The sequence below is a fragment of the Oncorhynchus masou genome, chromosome 8, assembly GCF_036934945.1.
Source record: "Oncorhynchus masou masou isolate Uvic2021 chromosome 8, UVic_Omas_1.1, whole genome shotgun sequence".
In the NCBI taxonomy this organism is placed as follows: domain Eukaryota; kingdom Metazoa; phylum Chordata; class Actinopteri; order Salmoniformes; family Salmonidae; genus Oncorhynchus; species Oncorhynchus masou.
Genome location: NC_088219.1, coordinates 13,564,611 through 13,590,094, shown reverse-complemented (window position 1 = coordinate 13,590,094; position 25,484 = coordinate 13,564,611). Strand labels below are relative to the sequence as shown.

Genomic DNA, 25,484 nt, shown 5'->3' with positions numbered 1-25,484 from the left:
ATTGCAATGTCCGTACTGTGAGACGCCTAAGACAGCGCTACAGGGAGACAGGATGGACAGCTGATTGTCCTCGTAGTGGCAGACCTCGTGTAACAACACCTGCACAGGATCGGTACATCTGAACATCACACCTGCAGGACAGGTACAGGATGGCAACAACAACTTCTCGAGTTACACCAGGAACGCACAATCCCTCCATCAGTGCTCAGACTGTCCACAAGAGGCTGAGAGAGGCTGGACTGAGGGGTGGTAGGCCTGTTGTAAGGCAGGTCCTCACCAGACATCACCGGAAACAATGTCGCCTATGGGCACAAACCACCGCCGCTGGACCAGACAGGACTGGCAAAGTGCTCTTCACTGACGAGTTGCGGTTTTGTCTCACCAGGGGTGATGGTTGGATTTGCGTTTATCGTCGGAGGAATGAGCGTTACATGGAGGCCTCTATTTTGGAGTGGGATCGATTTGGAGGTGGAGAGTCCTATATGGTCTGGGGCAGTGTGTCACAGCATCATCGGACTGAGCTTGTTGTCATTGCAGGCAATCTCAAAGCTGTGCGTTACAGGGAAGACATCCTCCCCCCTCATGTGGTACCCTTCCTGCAGGCTCATCCTGACATGACAATGCCACCAGCCATACTGCTCGTTCTGGCCGTGATTTCCTGCAAGACAGGAATGTCAGTGTTCTGCCATGACCAGCGAAGAGCCCGGATCTCAATCCCATTGAACACATCTGGGACCTGTTGGATCGGAGGGTGAGGGCTAGGGCCATTCCCCTCAGAAATGTCCAGGAACTTGCAGGTGCCTTGGTGGAAGAGTGGGGTAACATCTCACAGCAAGAACTGGCAAATCTGGTGCAGTCCATGAGGAGGAAATGCACTGCAGTACTTAATGCAGTTGGTGGCCACACCAGATACTGACTGTTACTTTTGATTTTGACCCCCCCCTTTGTTCAGGGACACATTATTCCATTTCTGTTTGTCACATGTCTGTGGAACTTGTTCAGTTTGTCTCAGTTGTTGAATCTTGTTATGTTCATACAAATATTTACACATGTTAAATTTGCTGAAAATAAACGCAGTTGACAGTGAGAGGACATTTCTTTTTTGCTGAGTTTGTGACTTTTCACCCTTTGAATTGTCATTAGTGTATGAGATGTAGAGTGAGTGCTAGAGAAATACTCTGGATGTGCATCCAAGCTTCTAGATCACTCTTCACCAAGCTAGGAATGAGGAGACTTCTTTCCACTTTAAAAGGCTTGAATCGTGTGCCTCCTACACACACGCGCTCGCACACGGACACGCACAGAGTTCTCCCCCCCAACAATGAGAGCCCCTTGTATTCCGTTCCCCTTTCCCACAGATTCCACAGCATAGCACTCCATGCACAGTACTGCCCCTCACCCTGATGCATGGAAACATGCGATTATCACATAGACTGGTCTATGCATATTGTATAAAGCCACATTGTCACAGCTCGGTCATCCTATTCATGCTTCTATTTTTTGGGGATGTAATTTTTGTGTCCTAAATTGTTAGTTTTTCGGTTCTGGGCATCTTTGAAACACTGGGTGGTGGTCCGTGTAAGCCCATACACGCATGCGCAGTGGTTTCGTTGCCGCAGAGTGTTTGTCGAGGAAAGCCGACGCTGCCAAGGAAACACACATGCAGGCATAGGGAATCCAGATTTCAGCATCGTTCTCCATTCCCTTGACGTCGACAATGCATCGATAATGATGGTAGCGCGCAGCAATGCCTTCGATCTATTCCATGCGTGATGTCTTAATAGCTGCCAAATAATACAGCCAAAGAGTGGAGGTAAAACAAGGTTAAGAAAAACAACCAGTGGTAAGTAGATTTTATGTACCATTTTACAATTTTTTGATCACTAGAATAGACTACATTATTATATATTGCACAATAAGTATTTCAAATTCTATTTAAAAAAAATGTGTGTGGAAACATACTAATCCAGAATAGAGGGGGTGGGGGTGACTGCGGTTCTATTTATGATCATCTTACAATAGAAGACATTATATCAGGGGGAACATAAAACATATTTTCGTGTGACATATATGGTGCCTCCGTAGTGTCATAGGTTGACGCTCTCATCACTCCAAATGCAATCAACCCACCCTATCCTATTCATCCTGGTCAATTCTAACCAATCAATATATTGCTTTTCCTCTTCACGTTCACGTTTATTAGATTTCCAGCTGTTCTTGAACACTGGTTATCTGCTGCTGTAGCCCAATGGTTGTAGTGGCGAGCACCTGTTCCCCTTTCTTTACAAATCACATGCACGTGCAGAAGCAGCAATGGTCGAATGTATGATGACGTAATCATCAGTCCAACTGAATGAACTCACTAATGTCATTATTTTTCTTCTAATCAGTCATGTCCAATCAAAGATGACTACTAATTAAGCCATGGATATTTTTGGAAAAGCAATCTGTGCCTGCATGATGCAGCAGATTTAGAGCCACATGTCTGCACATCGATCTATTACTAAGCTGTTACGAATAAATTAGGCCTACTAAACTAGGCTATTGTGTAACATTTCAATACTACAGTAATTACAGTGCTATTACACAGATATTAACTAAGTGTTACCTAATGCACATGTTTGTAAAGCATACCATATATCCTACGAGATGAGACCTCCAGGTGCATGCTCACCTTTTACCAAGACAACAGCATTAACATCAGTATCACTAGTCTTCAAATCAAATCAAACTTTGTCCCATGCACAGAATACAACAGACCTCTGAGATGCTTACTTACAAGCCCTTAACCAACCATGCAAATCAAGAAAGATTTAAGAAAATATTTACCAAATAAACTAAAGTAAAAAATATTGAAAGTAACACAATAAAATAACGAGGTTATATACAGGGGGTACCAGTACTGAGTGAATGTGCAGGGGTGCAGGTTAGTAGTGAGGCTATATACAGGGGGTACCAGTACCTAGTCAGTGTGGAGGCTATATACAGGGGGTACCAGTACCTAGTCAGTGTGCAGGGGTACAGGTTAGTAGTGAGTCTATATACAGGGGGTACCAATACCGAGTGAATGTGCAGGGGTACAGGTTAGTAGTGAGGCTATATACAGGGGGTACCAGTACCTAGTCAGTGTGCAGGGATACAGGTTAGTAGTGAGGCTATATACAAGGGGTACCAGTACCGAGTGAATGTGCAGGGATACAGGTTAGTAGTGAGGCTATATACAGGGGGTACCAGTACCTAGTCAGTGTGCAGGGATACAGGTTAGTAGTGAGGCTATATACAGGGGTACCAGTACCTAGTCAGTGTGCAGGGGTACAGGTTAGTCAAGGTAATTTGTACATGTAGGTACGGGTAAAGTGACTATGCATAGATAAACAGTGAGTAGCAGTAGTGTAAAAATAAATTGGGGGGGGGCAATGTAAATATCCAGGTGGCCATTTGTTTAATTGTTTAGCAGTCTTGAATGTCACCCTGATATTTATGCATATTTCAACCATTTCTTAAAAGAGGCACCTTTCTGCCGGAACAGCTTGTAGGAAAGAAATAGGAGTTGGTCCTCTGAGCTGATATGGAACACAATTAGGTTAGCCTTGGTGGAGTATGACTTGGCATGGTTGATTTGTCAGCCGAATGGTACCTTGACAATCTTGATTGATCTAGGTGTTATGAAGAGTAGACCATAAAATGTAGTCTTAATTGCTAAGGAGAAAGTTTGCAAACTGTTACATGTAAAGGAACAGAGGATATCATGTTTCAGGTAAGACCCAGATGCAGACAACGTCGAATTCACATTTCATTAATCCAACAGGGGCAGGCAAAAGACAGGTCAAGGCAGGCAGGGGTCAGTAATCCAGATAGGTGGGGCAAAGGTACAGGACGACAGGCAGGCTCAGGGCAGGCAGAAAAGGTCCAAACCTGGGAATACAGGTACAATCGAGAGACCGGAACAGACGGAAAACTAGAAAACAGGTACAATCGAGAGACCGGAACAGAAGGAAAACTAGAAAACAGGTACAATCGAGAGACCGGAACAGAAGGAAAACTAGAAAACAGGTACAATCGAGAGACCGGCAGAGAAGGAAAACTGCTGGTAGGCTTGACGAAACAAAATGAACTGACAACACAGGTATAAATACACAGTGGATAATGGGGGTGATGGGTGACACCTGGAGAGGGGTGGAGACAATCACAAAGACAGGTGAAACAGATCAGGGTGTGACAGTGGAAGGTTATGGAGTCATGACTTCAGCAGTCTTAATACAGGTTTTTCAGGTGTCCTTTTATAGGAGCAGAAGGAACCTTTATTGTGGGGCGCTGTCATTCTATAATTTACTCCTAACTGTGCTGATCTTTGCATACTGCTCATTGCTCTTACCTTGTTTTAATATATTCACTTCATGGTGGCTCTGATTGAACTGCTAGGTCTGTGATGCAAGGAATGCAGTAGATCATTGATTTCTACTATCTTGTTCTGAACATACTGTAGATTATGTCAAAGGGAACCTGGAGTCAGTGTCATGCTAACAGCACGGTGGAAGCGTTGCTATGGTTTCCACTCATTAATCAGTTATGTTCCGGTGTTTGTTAAGTCCAGGCTGTGGAGGCATGCTATACACAGGCTCCAGTAGAGGAGATAAGAATTAGAGATGAGAGAGAACTCACCCAACTTGACTTTTTAGAATCACTGGTAGCATTTAGCTAGATGCTAAGAACCTCTGTTAGTTTGAATAGCAAGAAACTCCAACAACAAAGAGACAGTGTAATCAATGGAGAGAATGGCAAAATATGTGGTAGAGACTGTATTGGTTAGACGATGCCAGCAACAGGAGCCAATAGATTCTGGAGAGGAGGGCAGTGTTTGGGGTGAAAGTAATCATTCATGAAGAACTATCAAAGGAGAACAAAGTTTACTCATTCATATTTGAACAATAAGCTGTAGTGTGTCAGGACATAAATAAGCATAATATTTAAGAGGTGAGGTCTCAGTGATCTCAGCACTAGGAGTCATGTATAAGTGATTACCGGGATCGTTCACCAAGATAGATAGTACATGTATCTTTCTTCTTAAGGATACAGAACGATAACTATCGCTGCAGAGACTGTAAGCTTTGGATTTGTTTACTCAGCTGCCACTTAGCATGCTCATTGTTGAGGTCAAAATAGTGAGTGGCAGGATTCCTGTTAGCTTGCTCTAAGTGGAAGGCCTAATTACAAAGTAGGCTTCAAATCAAGTTAATCCTCTCACAAGTTGCAGCTGTGAGTGTCTGATATTAGTTTTCTCCGTAATAGTGAAGTATGAAATGTTTTTTGATCCCGTCTGAACCCTTCTGAGGCTGAAAGCTTTCACCACTCAAGAATGCATTCTCAAAAATAAACTGCACTCGACTATTCAGCTGCTCATGATTTTGAACTCAAGGTTCGCACAGTGTGGCGTAGAGCAGAGAGGGGTTGCAACCTAGAAGCTGCAGAGCAGACATGTTACAAGGCCAGCTCCCATCCTCCAGAGTATCATGGGCCTTCCTCAGTGTGAGGATGTACAGTCACGTGCACTGCCCCAGCTTCCCATCTAGAGGTTCCCCTTGAGGTTGTTTACACATGTCTAGGTATTTCGCTGTGCCAATTCATTGGAATTCTGACAGCTGCAAAAAGGACTCTGTAGAATTGGAACATCTTGTCCCATTTCTTTTAAATAAGATACATTTACTTAAAACCTGACATTTATTTATTACTTTTCTTTTATAAACAATACAAACATACACATACAAACGACAACATCCATGCAAACATCAACAACATCACACCTGCCAAGACCCACTTGCACACACCTCCATCTCCAGCTCCCTCATCACTCTCTGCTACATGGCCTGAAACTTCACCATTTTGTTTCTCTCCGTAGCTCACACAATTTCAATATTTCAATAATAAATCAAATAGATTTTTCCATTGTGTTAATGATGAGGGATTAATTCAATTAATTTCCATGTTTTTAGTATACATGTTTTCAAGATGAGTGATGAGAAGAGAATCGTCCAGTCCATTGGGTATCTCACCACACCCCCATATGACATGTCTTGAAATATGCAGACAGACGGATTAAATGTATGTTTACATTGTAATACTTCTGACAGACAACTTTCTAGCTCCGCCCACAACATCCGAACTTTATAGCATTCCCAGAAAGCATGGATTATAGAGTCATTATGTATTTTAGCCATGACTGCTGTCAAATTTGAGAATGTTTTCTCTTGTATAATAAAGGCTATACATACATTTATACTGGATTAAGAGTACATTTTTGTTAAATGTAATTTCGTTAGTTATGCTCCAACTTTCCCTCCATCTTGTGCTAACATCAGTTCTTTTTAAGTCATTATTCCGATAGTTAGTTTTTTTCTAAGAGATTGTCAGATCGATAGGCTCTCAGCAAGGTTTTGTATATCTTCCCAGTCATAGGATCATCATCTTTTAACTAAAATAATATTCCCTGAAAGTTGCCAAAATTCCATGATCTGTAACTTTTAAGTTGCATGTATTTGAATTTATTTACATTGGTCAGTCCAAAATGACTTTTTAATTCTGTCATGGAAATACATTTATTTACTGTTACCAAGTCATTTACTGTTTCTATGCATTTAGTTTTCCAAAGCCTGACATTTCAAGATGATATGCTGATGTAGGAAAAGTAATAATGTTCTTTGTCTTCCAATGATATTGAACAGAATAGCCTTATTTCTATACAGTGTATATACTGTATATATTTAGATTACAGTAGTACTATCTCACAATCAAGCTTTGTAAGATTACTGTATGTTAGTCTTTTTTAGAGCCCGACCGAAATGTTTTTTTGGGGGACAAAACTTAACGATACCGATATATTGGTAACTTAAAGCTCTCTAGGGTATGTGGGACGGTAGCGTCCCACCTGGCCAACATCCGGTGAATTTGCAGAGCGACAAAATTCAAAAATACTAAATTCAAATATTTAACATTCTTGAAAATATATGTGTTATATATCAAAATAAATCTGAACTTCTTGTTAATCCAGCCGCTGTGTCAGATTTCAAAAAGGCTTTACGGCGAAAGCAAACCATGCGATTATCTGAGGACAGCACCCCGCATACAAAACCATGAAAAAGATATTTCAACCAAGCAGGTGCGACACAAAAGTCAGAAATAGCGATATAATTAATGCCTGACCTTTGAAGATCTTCTTCTTTTGGCACTCCAAAATGTCCCAGAAACATCACAAATGGTCCTTTTGTTCGATGATGTCCTTCTTTATGTCCCAAAAATGTCCATTTATTTGGCATGTTTGATTCAGAAATACACTGGTTTCAACTCACCCAACATGCCTACAAAGTATCTACTAAGTTACCTGTAAACTTGGTCCAAACATTTCAAACAATGTTCCTAATCCAACCTCAGGTACCCTAAAACGTAAATAATCGATAAAATTTAAGATGGAATAAACTGTTTCTAATACTGGATAAAAACAACGTGGAGCGAGCTCCTGTTCACGCGCACCAAAACAGTAGAGTCCACCTGGAGTGACACCTACAATGAATAGGGCTACTTCTTAATTTCTCAAAAGAAAAGCATCGAACAATTTCTAAAGACTGTTGACATCTAGTGGAAGCCATAGGAACTGCAACCAGGTTCCTAATAATAAGGGTATCCCATAGAAAACCATTGGAAAATCCTATGACCTCAATTATTTTTTTTCCCTGGATGTTTTGTCCTCGGGGTTTCGCCTGCCAAATCAGTTCTGTTATACTCACAGACATTATTTTAACAGTTTTATGCATATCCTAGCTTCTGGGCCTGAGTAACAGGCAGTTTACGTTGGGCGCGCTTTTCATCCGATGTCAAAATACTGCCCCTTACCCCAGAGAGGTTAACGATACCGATATATCTCCCGATATACTGTGTTACAGCGGGGAAATTGAAAAGTGTACTTTTTCCACACTGAATTCTCATAAATTGCCATCCGAAAGAACAATTGTCCAATAACTATGCTTTAAATGTTGATTTTAAACATTGTGATAATAATGACATGAAAATGGCCACGTGTTCAGATAAGCATGAGATACCCTTTATTCATCCTATTTATTGAATTTAGGTTATCGGTTGAATTATGGGACGAAACCGATATACAGTTCACTCAAAATAAAATAAAATACCTGACGTGCATAAGAATTCAGACACTTTGCTATGAGACTCGAAATTGAGCTCAGGTGCATCCTTGATCCAACTTGATTGGAATCCATCTGTGGTAAATTCAATTGATTGGACATGATTTGGAAAGGCACACACCTCTCTATATAAGGTCCCACAGTTGACAGTGCATGTCAGAGCAAAAACCAAGCCATGAGGTCAAAGGAATTGTCTGTAGAGCGCCGAGACAGGGTTGTGCCGAGGCACAGATCTGGGGAAGAGTACCAAAGCATTTCTGCAGCATTGAAGGTCCCCAAGAACACAGTGGCCTCCATCATTCTTAAATGGAAGAAGTTTGGAATGATCAAGACTCTTCCTATAGCTGGCCGCCCGGCCAAACTGAGCAATCGGGGGAGAAGGGCCTTGGTCAGGGAAGTGACCAAGAACCCGATGGTCACTCTGAGAGAGCTCCAGAGTTCCTCAGTGGAGATGGGAGAACCTTCCGGAAGGACAACCATCTCTGCAGCACTCCACCAATCAGGCCTCTATGGTGGGCTGGCCAGACGGAAGCCAATACTCAGTAAAAGGCACATGACAGCATGCTTGGAGTTTGCCAAAAGGCCATCTGAATGGCTCTCGGGCCATGAGAAAGAAGATTCTCTGGTCGGATGGAACCAAGATTGAACTCTTTGGCCTGAGTATCAAGCGTCACGTCTGGAGAAATCCTGGCACCATCACTATTGTGAAGCATAGTGGTGGCAACATCATGCTGTGGGGATGTTTTTCAGCTGCAGCGATTGGGAGACTAGTCAGGACGAGAGAATGATGAACTGAGCAAAGTACAGAGAGATCCTTGATGTAACCTGCTCCAATGTGCTCAGGACTCCAGATTGGGGTGAAGGTTCATCAACCAACAGGACAGCAACCCTAAGCACACAGCCAAGACAACACGGGAGTGGTTTCGGGACAAGTCTCTGAATTTCATTGAGTGGTCCAGTAAAAGCCTGGATTGAATCCGATTGAACAACTCTTGAGAGACCTGAAAATAGCTGTACAGCAACACTCCCCATCCAACCTGACAGAGCTTGAAAGGTAATGCAGAGAAGAATGGGAGAAACTCCCCAAATACAGGTGTGCCAAGCTTGTAGCATCATAGGTGCTTCAAACGGGGCTTCAACAAAGTACTGTGTTAAGGGTCTGAATACTTATGTAATTGTAAAATTAAAGTTTTTGTATTTTTAATACATTTGCAAACATTTCTAAAAAACTGGTTTTGCTGGTCATTTATGGGGCATTGTATGTAGATTGATGAGGGGGAAACTATTTAATCTATTTTAGTATAAGGCTGTAACGTATCAAAATGTGGAAAAAGTAAAGGGGTCTGAAAACATTCCCAATGCACCGTAGGGGTAAAAGGCCAATATCGGCCGACAGTAATAATCATTTATTACATTTCTATAGCGCTTTTCATAATCCCCAAGCGCTTCAAAAGAAAACAAACAACCAATACATCATCATGAGTAGCCTAGCTATAGTTAGCTAGCGCTTTTCATAATCCCCAAGCGCTTCAAAAGAAAACAAACAACCAATACATCATCATGAGTAGCCTAGCTGTAGTTAGCTTGGTCAACCAATACATCATCATGAGTAGCCTAGCTATAGTTAGCTTGGTCAACCAATACATCATCATGAGTAGCCTAGCTATAGTTAGCTAGGTCAACCAATACATCATCATGAGTAGCCTAGCTATAGTTAGCTAGGTCAACCAATACATCATCATGAGTAGCCTAGCTATAGTTAGCTTGGTCAACCAATACATCATCATGAGTAGCCTAGCTATAGTTAGCTTGGTCAACCAATACATCATCATGAGTAGCCTAGCTATAGTTAGCTTGGTCAACCAATACATCATCATGAGTAGCCTAGCTGTAGTTAGCTAGGTCAACCAATACATCATCATGAGTAGCCTAGCTATAGTTAGCTTGGTCAACCAATACATCATCATGAGTAGCCTAGCTATAGTTAGCTTGGTCAACCAATACATCATCATGAGTAGCCTAGCTATAGTTAGCTTGGTCAACCAATACATCATCATGAGTAGCCTAGCTATAGTTAGCTTGGTCAACCAATACATCATCATGAGTAGCCTAGCTATAGTTAGCTTGGTCAACCAATACATCATCATGAGTAGCCTAGCTATAGTTAGCTTGGTCAACCAATACATCATCATGAGTAGCCTAGCTATAGTTAGCTTGGTCAACCAATACATCATCATGAGTAGCCTAGCTATAGTTAGCTTGGTCAACCAATACATCATCATGAGTAGCCTAGCTATAGTTAGCTTGGTCAACCAATACATCATCATGAGTAGCCTAGCTGTAGTTAGCTAGGTCAACCAATACATCATCATGAGTAGCCTAGCTATAGTTAGCTTGGTCAACCAATACATCATCATGAGTAGCCTAGCTATAGTTAGCTTGGTCAACCAATACATCATCATGAGTAGCCTAGCTATAGTTAGCTTGGTCAACCAATACATCATCATGAGTAGCCTACCTATAGTTAGCTTGGTCACCCAATACATCATCATGAGTAGCCTAGCTATAGTTAGCTTGGTCAACCAATACATCATCATGAGTAGCCTAGCTATAGTTAGCTTGGTCAACCAATACATCATCATGAGTAGCCTAGCTATAGTTAGCTTGGTCAACCAATACATCATCATGAGTAGCCTAGCTATAGTTAGCTTGGTCAACCAATACATCATCATGAGTAGCCTAGCTATAGTTAGCTTGGTCAACCAATACATCATCATGAGTAGCCTAGCTATAGTTAGCTTGGTCAACCAATACATCATCATGAGTAGCCTAGCTATAGTTAGCTTGGTCAACCAATACATCATCATGAGTAGCCTAGCTATAGTTAGCTTGGTCAACCAATACATCATCATGAGTAGCCTACCTATAGTTAGCTTGGTCACCCAATACATCATCATGAGTAGCCTAGCTATAGTTAGCTTGGTCAACCAATACATCATCATGAGTAGCCTAGCTATAGTTAGCTTGGTCAACCAATACATCATCATGAGTAGCCTAGCTATAGTTAGCTTGGTCAACCAATACATCATCATGAGTAGCCTAGCTATAGTTAGCTAGGTCAACCAATACATCATCATGAGTAGCCTAGCTATAGTTAGCTTGGTCAACCAATACATCATCATGAGTAGCCTAGCTATAGTTAGCTTGGTCAACCAATACATCATCATGAGTAGCCTAGCTATAGTTAGCTTGGTCACCCAATACATCATCATGAGTAGCCTAGCTATAGTTAGCTTGGTCAACCAATACATCATCATGAGTAGCCTAGCTATAGTTAGCTTAGTCAACCAATACATCATCATGAGTAGCCTAGCTATAGTTAGCTTGGTCAACTAATACATCATCATGAGTAGCCTAGCTATAGTTAGCTAGGTCAACCAATAGAAGCCAAGTCTTTGAGTTCATGCATCCTCCAAAGTTGGAGAGGAAGAGTTCAGAGGAAGGTTGGTCAGGGAGATGGTTGATGAAGAGTCTGGTGACGATCACGTAGAGTGGCTATTCCCAACCTGGGGCACGTGGGCACGCGCAATGCCATCGGGGGCACGCCAAATAAAAATGTGAGTCACATTTTCAAACAGTCCATTTAGGTGTTTTTTTTTTCATTTAGGTGTTATTATTTGCACCCTTGTCCTATAAGAGCTCTTTGTCACTTCCCACGAGCTGGGTTGTGACAAAAACTCACACTCATTCTTATGTATAATAAATGTATTGTGTAGTGTGTGTGTGGCAGGCTTACAGTGAATGCAAAAACAACATTTGAGAGTGCGCTGACCCTGGTGCTAGAGGGGCTACACAGCTGAAAGTTGGATGTTTGAACTGGTACCAGACTATAAAAAGGTTGGGAACCACTGATGTAGAGGGCTGGATGATGTCTCCTCTATTGTATCTCCACTATAGGGACATGCTGAGCAGTAGGCAGTGCGTCGTACTGTAAAATAATGCCAGGCGGTTGTGTTAAGACATGCCAGCCTGCCCTAGGGCTGTGTGGGGAGTCCTGTTAATGTAGATGGTCACTACCCATTAGCCTGATGGGTTGAGCACAGAGTTCCTACCCACAGACACACACACTGTCACAGTCATCCACCCATGGTGCAATAGGCCATGATACTGTCCTCACATTTCATTGGTTTTCTAGTCTGTACCACCCGACCGTTCAATCCTCATGTCCAGGCGTCCTCTGTTTGTCTTTTCCTTACTTTACAACGCTACTATTATAATCCATAATAATGTAGTTTTTCCTTTTATCAATGCATTTGAACCTCACCCCTCTTGTCTTGGACAGTACCCTAGTAGGTCTTTGTCCTCCATGCCTTTAATTAAGAGCCCTTATGATTGCACCCTTGCATGTATCAGAAATCATCCACAGTTTTATCAAATGTCCGGGTGGCTGGTCTTCGACTATCCTGCAGGTGAAGAATCCGGATGTGGAGGTATTGGGCTGGCGTGGTTACACGTGGTCTGTGATTGTGGGTCCAGTTGGACATACTGCCAAATTCCCTAAAATGACATAGGAGGCGGCTTATGATAGAGAAATCTGGTGGACATTCCTGCAGTCAGCATGCCAATTGCACGCTCTCTCAAAACTTGAGACATCTGTGGCGTTGTGACAAAACTGCACATTTTAGAGTGGCCTTTTATTGTCCCCATCACAAGGTGCACCTGCGTAATGATCAGGCTGCTTAATCAGCTTGTTGATATGCCACACCTGTCAGGTGGATGGATTATCTTGGTAAGGGAGAAATGCTCACTATCAAGGATGTAAACAAATTTGTGCTCAAAATTGGAGAGAAATATAAGCTTTTGTGCATATGGAAAATTTCTGCAATCTTTTATTTCAGCTCATGAAACATGGGACCAAAACTTTACATGTGGCGTTTATATTTTGGTTCATTATAGATGGCTCCACTGAAGACTAAATATATTGTTTTATAGCTGTCATGAATGTGCTAATTGGAGTGTTTTTTAACCCATCCTCCCTGGCTCTGTGTAGGTGAGTGTGTGACTGTGTGTAGGGGGCAGCCGCCATGCCGCTGGTTAAAAGATGCATCGAGCCCAGGCACCTGTGCCGTGGAGCCGTGCCGGACGGGGTCACCAGCGAGCTGGAGTGTGTCACAAACAGCACCCTGGCAGCCATCATCAAACAGTTGGGGGGCCTGAGTAAGTCTACACACCTGACTGACTGACTGAGTGACTGGCTGACTAACTGACTGACTGATAGACTGCTGACTGACTGAGTGGCTGACTGAGTGACTGCTGACTGACTCACTCACTGCCCTTCTCTGTCCCTGACCCATGTCTATGCATGGTGTGTGTGTTTTGTGAATGCAGGTCGACATGCAGAGGACATTTTTAGAGAGCTGTTCAATGAGGCCAACAGCTTCTACATGAGAATGAACAGCCTCCAAGAGAGAGTGGACCTGCTGGCGGTCAAAGTCACCCAGCTGGACTCCACTGTGGAGGAGGGTAGGTGGAGGCAATGTTGGGGGGGGGGGTCACACCTGTGGGATAAGAAGGGTAAAATTATCTGCTGAGCATCATACAATACATGCTATAGCATGATCATTCCCAACATACAGCACAGCATGTGGTATGAAAGCGTGAATGAGCATCAAATTAAGAGTACCATGGTAAAGGAGCGTTGTAAAACACACAGTTGCATAATGCTAGGGCTTCGCCAGGGCTTCGGGCCCAACAGCTGACTCCCGGACTCCCTGCTGCTCCGATCACCAATACATTGGTTGTCATTATACAGGCTGGGATACACTGGAGACTGTATACTCATCCTGTTCGAAGACTCTGCTCACAGTAATCCTGACCCTATGTTTGCAGTTCTATTAAATTGTGTTTTTATTTAAGAGGATGCATTGATACACCACTAATAAATGTGGTTTGTTTTCATCTTATTGAACATTCCACACTTGTAAACATTCTGGGTTGCCATGGCACTTCATTCATAGCTGCCAATGAGTCAGTGTTGTAGTGTTCATTCATTGTGTTTAGCCTTGGCATTCTGGTCCCAGTTTCGCTGCAGGACATCAACATGAGGAAGGCCTTCAAGAGCTCCACCATCCAAGACCAGCAGGTGGTGTCCAGGAACTCCATCCTCAACCCTGTCATGGAGATGTACCATCGATGTGACAAACCTCCACCCCTCAACATCCTTAGCCCCTACAGGTTAGCCCTCAACCAATCACATTACGACTTACTGAACCCCACTTTAGTCAGTGCACTTCTCCTTTTACGTTAAGGTACAGAATTAAGCATTGGGGATGTGCAATTTATGTGCATTATAAGATAAGAGTTATAAAATGTAGGTGTCAATTGCATTGCAACGGCCAGTGTCTCAGGTCAGGATGTGTTGTCATACAGGGATGACAACAAGGATGGTCTGAAGTTCTACACAGACCCATCCTACTTCTTTAATCTGTGGAGAGAGAAGATGATCCAAGCAACAGAAAACAAGCGGAAGGAGAAGAGGCGGCAGAAGGCAGGTGACAAGGTGAGTGAGTTTGTGTGTATGTGTATGTGCACGTGTGTGAATGTGTGTTTTATGTGTATCTGTGATGAATCACTGCTCTCTATTTCGCTGCAAGCTCTTTGCTCTTTCTCTCTCTCTCTCATATATATATATATATATATTGTTATGACTGTTGGCTGTTTTTTCCTCTGAGACCCTCTCTCCTTCCCTCCACCATTTGACATCAAGCCTGTCAGGATTAGCTCATTGCTCTTTTTAGACTGTCTGTGCAAAAGCCTCGGGATGTGGACATGTGTTTAGACAGACATAGAGCATGGGAAGGAAAGAGAGAATGAGGGCTTATGCGGAGAGGGAGCGAGCAAGAGAGGAAACATGGTTAGTGAATAGCCTTGTCTAATGTGTTTAGGAAGATGAACAAAACCTCTTTCTAACACTACTAAGATACTGTATACATCTTAAATTGTCTAGGGGCTGTTTGATCTGTATGGCTGCAGAGTTACAGTACGGCTGGCACGATAGAAATGGAAAGATAATTTCCTATTGAGCCGTCATCTGCAGCGCTGAATGCAGTCTCTGCACGAACCAGTCTCCGCACGAACCAGTTTCCGCACGAACCAGTTTCCGCACAAACCAGTCTCCGCAGGAACTTTGCCTTTAAATTTCAATTAAACTGTAACGCTGAATTTCCGCGATACGAATTGAATAGAGCCCTTAATTAGAGGAAGCATGATGATTTATTAAATAACAACTAAGACGTAACTGCACCAGCTGTTGCAGAACTGAAATGTATTACATTAATAAATGAGCTCGTACATGTTCTACAGAACCTTCAGGAAGTAATCACACCCCTCCACCTTTTAACAATTTTGTTGTGTTTGAGCCTCTCTGGGTTTGGCATGTACTTGGAGAACGCTACCTGTCCGAATGCATAGTGCCAACAGTTTGGTGAAGGAGGGAGATCTTAACGCCACAGCATACTTTATGGCACTAGTTTGGTGAAGGAAGGAGATCTTAACGCCACAGCATACTTTATGGCACTAGTTTGGTGAAGGAGGGAGATCTTAACGCCACAGCATACTTTATGGCACTAGTTTGGTGAAGGAGGGAGATCTTAACGCCACAGCATACTTTATGGCACTAGTTTGGTGAAGGAGGGAGATCTTAACGCCACAGCATACTTTATGGCACTAGTTTGGTGAAGGAGGGAGATCTTAACGCCACAGCATACTTTATGGCACTAGTTTGGTGAAGGAGGGAGATTTTAACGCCACAGCATACTTTATGGCACTAGTTTGGTGAAGGAGGGAGATCTTAATGCCACAGCATACTTTATGGCACTAGTTTGGTGAAGGAGGGAGATCTTAACGCCACAGCATACTATATGGCACTAGTTTGGTGAAGGAGGGAGATCTTAACGCCACAGCATACTATATGGCACTAGTTTGGTGAAGGAGGGAGATCTTAACGCCACAGCATACTTTATGGCACTAGTTTGGTGAAGGAGGGAGATCTTAACGCCACAGCATACTATATGGCACTAGTTTGGTGAAGGAGGGAGATCTTAACGCCACAGCATACTTTATGGCACTAGTTTGGTGAAGGAGGGAGATCTTAACGCCACAGCATACTTTATGGCACTAGTTTGGTGAAGGAGGGAGATCTTAACGCCACAGCATACTTTATGGCACTAGTTTGGTGAAGGAGGGAGATCTTAACGCCACAGCATACTTTATGGCACTAGTTTGGTGAAGGATGTTTCCTGTTTCAGCAGGACAATGCTGAAAGGAGGAAGGCTGTTATAGCAGCAAAGGGTGGACAAACTCTATATTAATGCCCATGATTTTGGAATGAGATGTTCGATGAGCTGGTGTCCACATACTTTGGCCATGTAGTGTATTTACTCATTGGATGATTCTCTCATCGACTGCGTTCCCGCCTATAAATATCTGTCCGTTTGAATTGATAAAGATCTAACGCCTAAAAAACATACAGAAGAGCTAGTTAAAAATGTAAGATTTAAAGTGGATATATATATATTTTTTAAATATGTCTTGCATCTCTCTAAACAGCAGGAAGCAGATTGTACAATCAACTTTCCTGCCAATGTTGGACTATGGTGACACCCTTTATCAAAATGCAGCAGACACTACTCTAAATGCAGCAGACACTACTCTAAATGCAGCAGACACTACTCTAAATGCAGCAGACACTACTCTAAATGCAGCAGACACTACTCTAAATGCAGCAGACACTACTCTAAATGCAGCAGACACTACTCTAAATGTAGCAGACACTACTCTAAATGCAGCAGACACTACTCTAAATGCAGCAGACACTACTCTAAATGCAGCAGACACTACTCTAAATGCAGCAGACACTACTCTAAATGCAGCAGACACTACTCTAAAACCTTTGGCTGCAGTGAACCATAGCACACTTCGCTTTATCACAGATGACAGGTTTAATACTCATCACTGCATCTTGTATCAAAAGGTCGGCTGGTCCTCGCTAAAGTCCCGTAGATTACTTCATTACTCCCTTTCTGTTTACGAAGCTCTGCTGAAAAAGCTTCCAACCTACCTCACTTCACTGTTGAGACACCAAACCCGCTCACAGGGATGGTTCCACTCGTTCGTACCGATCTAGGTAGATCCGCTTTCAGTTTTAAAGCCCCCCATTCTTGGAATAGCCTGCAGAACTCCCTGTTTTGTGAATGCAGGTTCCCTGGTTTTGCCATGGCACTTTAAGACTAGTATTAGATGGGCTGTATGACAGTTGCAGTTGTTTTGATTGAATGAAGGAGATTGTTGTGATTGTAATGTTGAAAGTTGTAACTTGTAGTTTTTTATTAAGTGATCATTTTGTATTGTTGTATTGCTTTTTTGATGTGCTTGGAGCACCTTTGAAAATGAGACCCTAGTCTCAATGGGTTTCTCCTGACTAAATAAAAGTTAAATCAAATAAATGTATAGGTTTGTCTCTTTTCTAGGAGCAGAAACAGGTGGAGGATCCCAGTCTTATAGGTTTGTCTCTTTTCTAGGAGCAGAAACAGGTGCAGGACCCCAGTCTTATAGGTTTGTCTGTTCTAGGAGCAGAAACAGGTGGAGGACCCCAGTCTTATAGGTTTGTCTGTTCTAGGAGCAGAAACAGGTGGAGGACCCCAGTCTTATAGGTTTGTCTGTTCTAGGAGCAGAAACAGGTGGAGGACCCCAGTCTTATAGGTTTGTCTGTTCTAGGAGCAGAAACAGGTGGAGGACCCCAGTCTTATAGGTTTGTCTGTTCTAGGAGCAGAAACAGGCAGAGGACCCCAGTCTTATAGGTTTGTCTGTTCTAGGAGCAGAAACAGGTGGAGGACCCCAGTCTTATAGGTTTGTCTGTTCTAGGAGCAGAAACAGGTGGAGGACCCCAGTCTTATAGGTTTGTCTGTTCTAGGAGCAGAAACAGGTGGAGGACCCCAGCCGGGAGGTGAAGAAGGTGAGGAAGGCCCGTAACCGTCGTCAGGAGTGGAACATGATGGCATACGACAAGGAGTTCCGTCCAGAAAACCGCCTCACGCCTTCACCCTACCATGGCATGTCCTCTGAGGGATCTCTCTCTCCAGACAGGTCAGTAGGGATGCACTGAAACAATCAGTCATTCAATCATCAATCAACCAAACAATCAATCAACCAACAAACCAATCAATCAAGGAACTTTTTATGAACAATTGTATGATATTATGATGTGTGCCACTAAATGTAAATGTACTAAATCTGCTCTCTGCTGCCATCTACCTAAAAGTTTGAAAGCCTGCATGCTCCTGGAAACCCTTTACACTGATGGAAATTGGCCTGGTTGGATAGGGCTAAATTGAAATGTTTCTTACAGAATAAATATGAAAATGCATGAGCATGGTAACAATCGAAAGAGAACAATTAGGAGATGATGGAACAATGTTTGACTAAAGTTGAGGACACAACAGTTTGGCTGACACAGGACTGAATCCAAACATTACACTGTTGATTTTTTGTGCATTTTACATTTCCTTTTTTGACGCATTTGTTGATAACAAATTCTGAAAAAACTCTGGATACATTCAGTAACATGATAAGACTATTCCTGGAAAATATGGGGTAGGTGCAACATAAGACAAAAAAAATAACAAGGGCTTGAGTTAGAGGACGAACTGGTGTCTCCAAGTGGCCGTACATCTCTCCCAAGTGTGCACAGTTCCTAAGTAATTTCAATGCACTTTTATGACTTAAAGAAGAATCTCCAACTACAAGGCGTTTTTTTAAGTTCTCCTAGCTGTGCTGTTGAGGAACTGGAGCAAACACACTTGTAGTTGTTTTGTTTGGAACTCAGCCCTGCATCCCCGCCATCACACAATTACTGTTGTTGTTTACGCAATCCAAAAACGGCCCATTATAAAATCAATCTGGTTCAGGTGGGCATCATTTGAAAGCTTGTTCTACTGCCAACATGTCTAGATACGTTATAACGTACGATCTTACAGTGTTAGGCTTTCACAGGGCAATTCAGGGAAACCGATCATAATTTGTGTGCATTCAAAGACGTCATGCATGCATTCAGGTGCGTGTTCCACAGCAAATTTCCTTCACAATAGACAAACAGGCTCATTCTGTTCAGAAGAACCCAGGGTATGACGCCATGTCATCTGATAACTGTACATCATAGTGATGATAAACTTTGACACTGTATATGACATGAGTTTTATGATATGGAAATTTGACGTGCATGTTTGGACTCGTGGGTGTTTGGATTGGTTGTATGACATCAGAGGTATTTATTATAACCCTCAACGTCTCATCTTTCAAAATACATCATCCTCTTAATTTACAGCATGTCTCTCACTCAGACAACAAACATGTGGAAAAAGTTGCCCAATTAGCAGGAGGGATGGGGGCAACTTGTTGCGTTCAGAACGGCTGTCAGTCAAAACACATTCAGCGCTGTGAAGCGCATAGCGTGAGCTCTGACATCATTTACTGCGTTCCATATCAGTGCCCAAATCTGCAGTTGAAGGGATACCATATAATATTAAAGGGATACCATAAAATATTATACATTGTACTCCAGCAATACTGTTATGTTTTAATAGTTGGCTCCTTGGTTTTAGATGACACATCCATTCTTTAAGACCTCCATTGACATGAGACTAGGTGTATGTTGAAAGTCTTTGATGATCCCTTGCTCCACATCAACCTCTATCTGTGGTATAAACGTTCCAGGTCTGGTATGTCTGATGAGCTGTCCTACCCTGCCAGCCCTAACCACCCACCCCAGGAGGGAGCTGTCTTGGGTCCTGATGGGAAGGAGCACCTCACAGGCCTCAACCAGACCCAGTCTCTGGACCGGGCCTACCGACCCCCTGCTACCGGCACCGCTGCAGCCCAAGCCCGCCAGCACTCCCTGGGCCGCTTGCAGCCCAACCAAGGACCCACACCCACAGACCCCTCCCTAAACGGACCCCGGCCTGCAGCTGCCAAAGAGGCTAGGTGTGTAGCTGGCTACCCCTCGTCTCTCCTCTCGTTTCTCCTCTCGTCTCTCGTTTCTCCTCGTCTCTCCTCTCGTCTCTCCTCTCCCCTCCCCTCTCATCTCTCCTCTCATCTTCTCTCTTCTCTCCTCTCATCTCTCTTCACTCCTCTCATCTCATCTCTCCTCTCTCCTTCTCTGACTACGTTTCTTCTATTGTATATAGTTGAATGAAAATCTCAAAGCCCATTCTATCTACAGTAAATGCCACAGGCAAAAATTTGATTATAATGTAAAGGATGTAGTTCTGGACAGGCCCTGTCTGACTTGATTGGTTTTCTGTCATTGTTCCACAGTGGTCACCAGATGCCAGAGCACTTTATCCCTCCGGCCCCACCCCCACCTCCTCCCCTCATCCCCTCAGCCCAAACGGCCTTCGACAGCACAGCAGGGCCTCCCACCCTGGCCCCTGCAGGTCTCCCCACCCTGGCCCCTGGCACCATGGCCACCCTGTCCCGCCCATACAGCCCCTCACCCCCTCCACCCCCACCCGCCAGCTACTTCCCCTCTCCATCCCACCCTGTCACTGGGGGACCCCCTGTTGCCCCTCCTCCACCCCCACCTGGTGGCCCCCCAACATTCGCTCCCTCCCCAGCCCATGCCATGCACCCCTCTGTGGGCACACTGCCAAGGAAGGGCAAGGTGCTAGGCATCCCGATAAGCGACGCACGCAGCGACCTGCTGTCAGCCATCCGCAGAGGTGAGACCGTCTGGTTCTCTAGGATTACACAGCACGATCTGTTTACATTAATGTACATGGAAAGATAGCCCAGCTACTTGTAACATATATACAGTAGGGAAAGTATCTTTTGACAGCTGTAACCAGCAGATGACTTGTGTTGTGTCCTCAGGCATCCAGCTGAGGAAGGTGCAGGAGCAGCGTGAGCAGGAAGCAAAGAAGGAGCCAGTAGGGAACGATGTGGCCACCATCCTGTCCCGACGCATCGCAGTGGAGTACAGCGAATCAGATGAGGACTCGGAGCCTGAGGAGAACGAGTGGTCAGACTGAGGCGGAGAGGAGAGGGTGGGGCAGAGCAGAGGGCTAGGACTTACTGTACTCACCTACATACTGCTGCTATTCCAATACCAGGACACACACACACAGCATACTACATCTCGATTGACCTCTTGTTAGGGAAAGTAGATGAGACACTTACACAGTATGACAGTATCCATTAACTAGTCAGATACTGTATGGGGAAGGAGGGGAAGGAGAGGAAGGGAGAGGAGGAAGCCACAGTGGGTCTGGTGGGGATCTGTTGGAACCAAGCACAGCAAGCTTATACGTACATACAGTGCATTCAGAAAGTATTCAGACCCCTTGAGTTTTTCCACATTTTGTTACGTTACAGCCTTATTCTAAAATGTATTAAATAGTTTTTTCCCCTCATCAATCTACACACAATACCCATAATGACAAAGCAAAACTGTTTTTTAGAATTGTTTGCAAAAATTAATAATAAATAGAAAAATTCAATCCCACTTACGTAAGTATTCAGACCCTTTACTCAGTACTTTGTTGAAGCACTATTGGCAGCGATTACAGCCTCGAGTCTTCTTGGGTATGACGCTACAAGCATAGCACACCTGTATTCAGGTAATTTCTCCCATTCTTCTCCCATTCTTCTCTGCAGATCCTCTTAAGGTCTGCCAGGGTGGATGGGGAGCATCGCTGCCCAGCTACTTTCAGGTGTCTCCAGAGATGTTTATAAGTCCAGGCTCTGGCTGGGCCACTCAAGGACATTCAGAGACTTGTCCCGAAGTCACTCCTGCATTGTCTTGGCTGTGTGCTTAGGGTTGTTGTCCTGTTCATCAAGGATCTCTCTGTACTTTTCTTCATTCAGCTTTTCTCGATCCTGACTAGTCTCCCAGTCCCTGCCACTAAAAAACATCCCCACAGCATGATGCTGCCACCACTCTGCTTCAACGTAGAGTAACTCTGCTTCAACGTAGTAACTCTGCTTCAACGTAGTAACCGAAAGGTTGCAAGTACGAATCCCCGAGCTGACAAGGTACAAATCTGTCGTTCTGCCCTTGAACAGGCAGTTAACCCACTGTTCCTAGGCCGTCATTGAAAATAAGAATTTGTTCTTAACTGACTTGCCTAGTAAAATAAAGGTAAAATTTAAAAAAAAAAAAAAAGTAAATTGTCATTATGGGGTTGTACATTTACATTTACATTTAAGTCATTTGGCAGACGCTCTTGTCCAGAGCGACTTACAAATTTGATGTGTGTGTAGATTGTCATTATGGGGTATTGTGAGTAAATTGATGATGATTTTTATTTTATTTTATCTATTTTAGAATAAGGCTGTAATGTATCAAAATGTGGAAAAAGTACAGGGGTCTGAAAACATTCCCAATGCACTGTGGGGGTAAAAGGCCAATATCGGCAGACAGTAATAATCATTTATTACATTTCTATAGCGCTCTTCATAATCCCCAAGCGCTTCAAAAGAAAACAAAAAACCAATACATCATCATGAGTAGCCTAGCTATAGTTAGCTAGGTCAACCAATACATCATCATGAGTAGCCTAGCTATAGTTAGCTTGGTCAACTAATACATCATCATGAGTAGCCTAGCTATAGTTAGCTTGGTCAACCAATGCATCATCATGAGTAGCCTAGCTATAGTTAGCTTGGTCAACCAATACATCATCATGAGTAGCCTAGCTATAGTTAGCTAGGTCAACCAATGCATCATCATGAGTAGCCTAGCTATAGTTAGCTTGGTCAACCAATACATCATCATGAGTAGCCTAGCTGTAGTTAGCTTGGTCAACCAATACATCATCATCAGCAGCCTAGCTATAGTTAGCTAGGTCAACCAATACATCATCATGAGTAGCCTAGCTATAGTTAGCTAGGTCAACCAATACATCATCATGAGTAGCCTAGCTATAGTTAGCTTGGTCAACCAATACATCATCATGAGTAGCCTAGCTATAGTTTGCTTGTTCAACTAATACATCATCATGAGTAGCCTAGCTATAGTTAGCTTGGTCAACTAATACATCATCATGAGTAGCCTAGCTATAGTTAGCTTGGTCAACCAATACATCATCATGAGTAGCCTAGCTATAGTTAGCTTGGTCAACCAATACATCATCATGAGTAGCCTAGCTATAGTTAGCTTGGTCAACCAAAACATCATCATGAGTAGCCTAGCTATAGTTTGCTTGGTCAACTAATACATCATCACGAGTAGCCTAGCTATAGTTAGCTTGGTCAACTAATACATCATCATGAGTAGCCTAGCTATAGTTAGCTTGGTCAACTAATACATCATCATGAGTAGCCTAGCTATAGTTAGCTTGGGGTCTGAATACTTTCTAAATGCACTGTATATGATTATAATATACAAGATCCAGTATAAAGGTGTTTATTTCATGAGTCATGATATTGTAGTTTGAATATTATTTGTGGTTTCAGTTGCATATCTTTCACCTGTAAATGAGTCAGACAAAATTACAATGTTGTTTTCAAGGTGAAGAGGCCAAGGCATTCTTTCAACTAGTCTGATTTGTAACATAATGTACTTAAATATTTGTCTATTGAAAAGTATTTAGTGTTCTGTTCTGGTTCTATATGAAGAAGATGCCACGTCAAGTGTATATCAGGTTGGTTGATACTTTTGGACACATGGCACTGTAGTCGTAACTGTGTCATCAACACAACTTCTTGTTATCTGAGGGACGTCCTTTTTGTAACGGATGTCATCTGGAGATAGAGAGGAGGACCAAAATGCAGCGTGATGATTATCCATTTTTAATGGGATACTTAAACAACGAACAAAAACAATGAACCGACAAAAAAAAGACCGAAGACGAAACAGTCCCGTAACGTGAATACCAACACTGGAACAATCACCCACACCCCACAATACAAAATAGGCTACCTAAATATGGTTCCCAATCAGAGACAACGACTAACACCTGCCTCTGATTGAGAACCATATCAGGCCAAACACATAGAAACAGACAAACTAGACATCCAACATAGAATGCCCACTCATATCACACCCTGATCAACCAAAACATAGAAACAAACAACGCAAACGATGGTCAGAGTGTGACACCTTTGTTTTACTTGTCTACAGTGTTGTGATTGAGTATTGATACCCTATTTGGCAGTGTGTAACATCAGTTGTCGTTTTTGGTGAACATAATTTGCTGAAGATTTGCTGGTTGACTAACGACTACCATGTCTGTGTGTGTGTGTGCCTTGCTGTTAATTTCTTTTCTGACTCTTTTAATGTTGAAGGCCTGAAGAGATAGTTCTGAATTATATATATATACTGTATATATGTTTATTTTACCCTTATTTTACCAGGTAAGTTGACTGAGAACACATTCTCATTTAGAGCAACGACCTGGGGAATAGTTACAGGAGAGAGGAGGGGGATGAATGAGCCAATTGTAAACTGGGGATGATTAGGTGGCCATGATGGTATGAGGGCCAGATTGGGAATCTAGTTTGGGAAATAGATAGTCCTGAAGAGGTAGTGGTTGATTTTTGGTGTGCTTGTCGTCCAGTTTGACTAATGTCCTGTTGGAGCAGACGAGAGGGGGGGGGGGGGGCATAGCAATGTTTCAGACATACTGGTCCTATGTTCTACCAAGTCATATGTTTATATTACTACTAATGTGTTTTACAGTTCATTGTTGTATAGATTTTTGTAGCACTGCTTGTAAAATGAATCTGGGTATCTCGATATGAAATGACTATCTATCCACCACATTGATCAAACCTAGTAACAATAGTGCACGTATGAGTAGCTAATAAAATGAAGTAAGTGTTATGATATCTTCCTTTTGTCTTGGTTCCTCTTGTGACTGCTTATCACTGACCTATTGCACTGATATAACGACCCTATTGTACTGTATCACTAGAATATGAATAACCAATTTATGCACTGGTTCTGAGAGACATTTGTAAATGGTTATTTTTGCATGTACAGTATGACCCCCACCCACCTCGCAGGCCATCTGACCATCTGGGACGACAAGAAGGGCATAGAGACAAATGAACTCATGAGATCCACGACATGGGAGGGAACAGCTCATTCTAAGCCAAGGACATGCCAGTATTTCTTGTCCAGCTGTAGAGCCACATCCTAAGGATGATACTTTAATAAGGTCAGGTAAATCCCTACTGGATGTGGTACTGTATGTATAATGATAAACTAGCTAATGCATTTATAGAGTCTGTGTTGTC

At 42.9% G+C, this 25,484-nt stretch overlaps 1 protein-coding gene across 1 annotated transcript; it reads left to right on the top strand.

The window, feature by feature from the left end:
- The first annotated feature begins 1,632 nt into the window (after positions 1-1,632).
- Positions 1,633-25,068, top strand: LOC135544127 (actin-binding protein WASF3-like). The gene is made up of 9 exons (XM_064971527.1): positions 1,633-1,843; positions 13,243-13,409; positions 13,581-13,715; positions 14,273-14,426; positions 14,622-14,751; positions 18,163-18,335; positions 19,962-20,228; positions 20,562-20,965; positions 21,117-25,068. Exons 2-9 carry the CDS (start codon positions 13,277-13,279, stop codon positions 21,272-21,274), a joined length of 1,554 nt encoding a protein of 517 aa, XP_064827599.1. The 5' UTR covers positions 1,633-1,843; positions 13,243-13,276; the 3' UTR covers positions 21,275-25,068.
- The last annotated feature ends 416 nt before the right edge of the window (positions 25,069-25,484 follow it).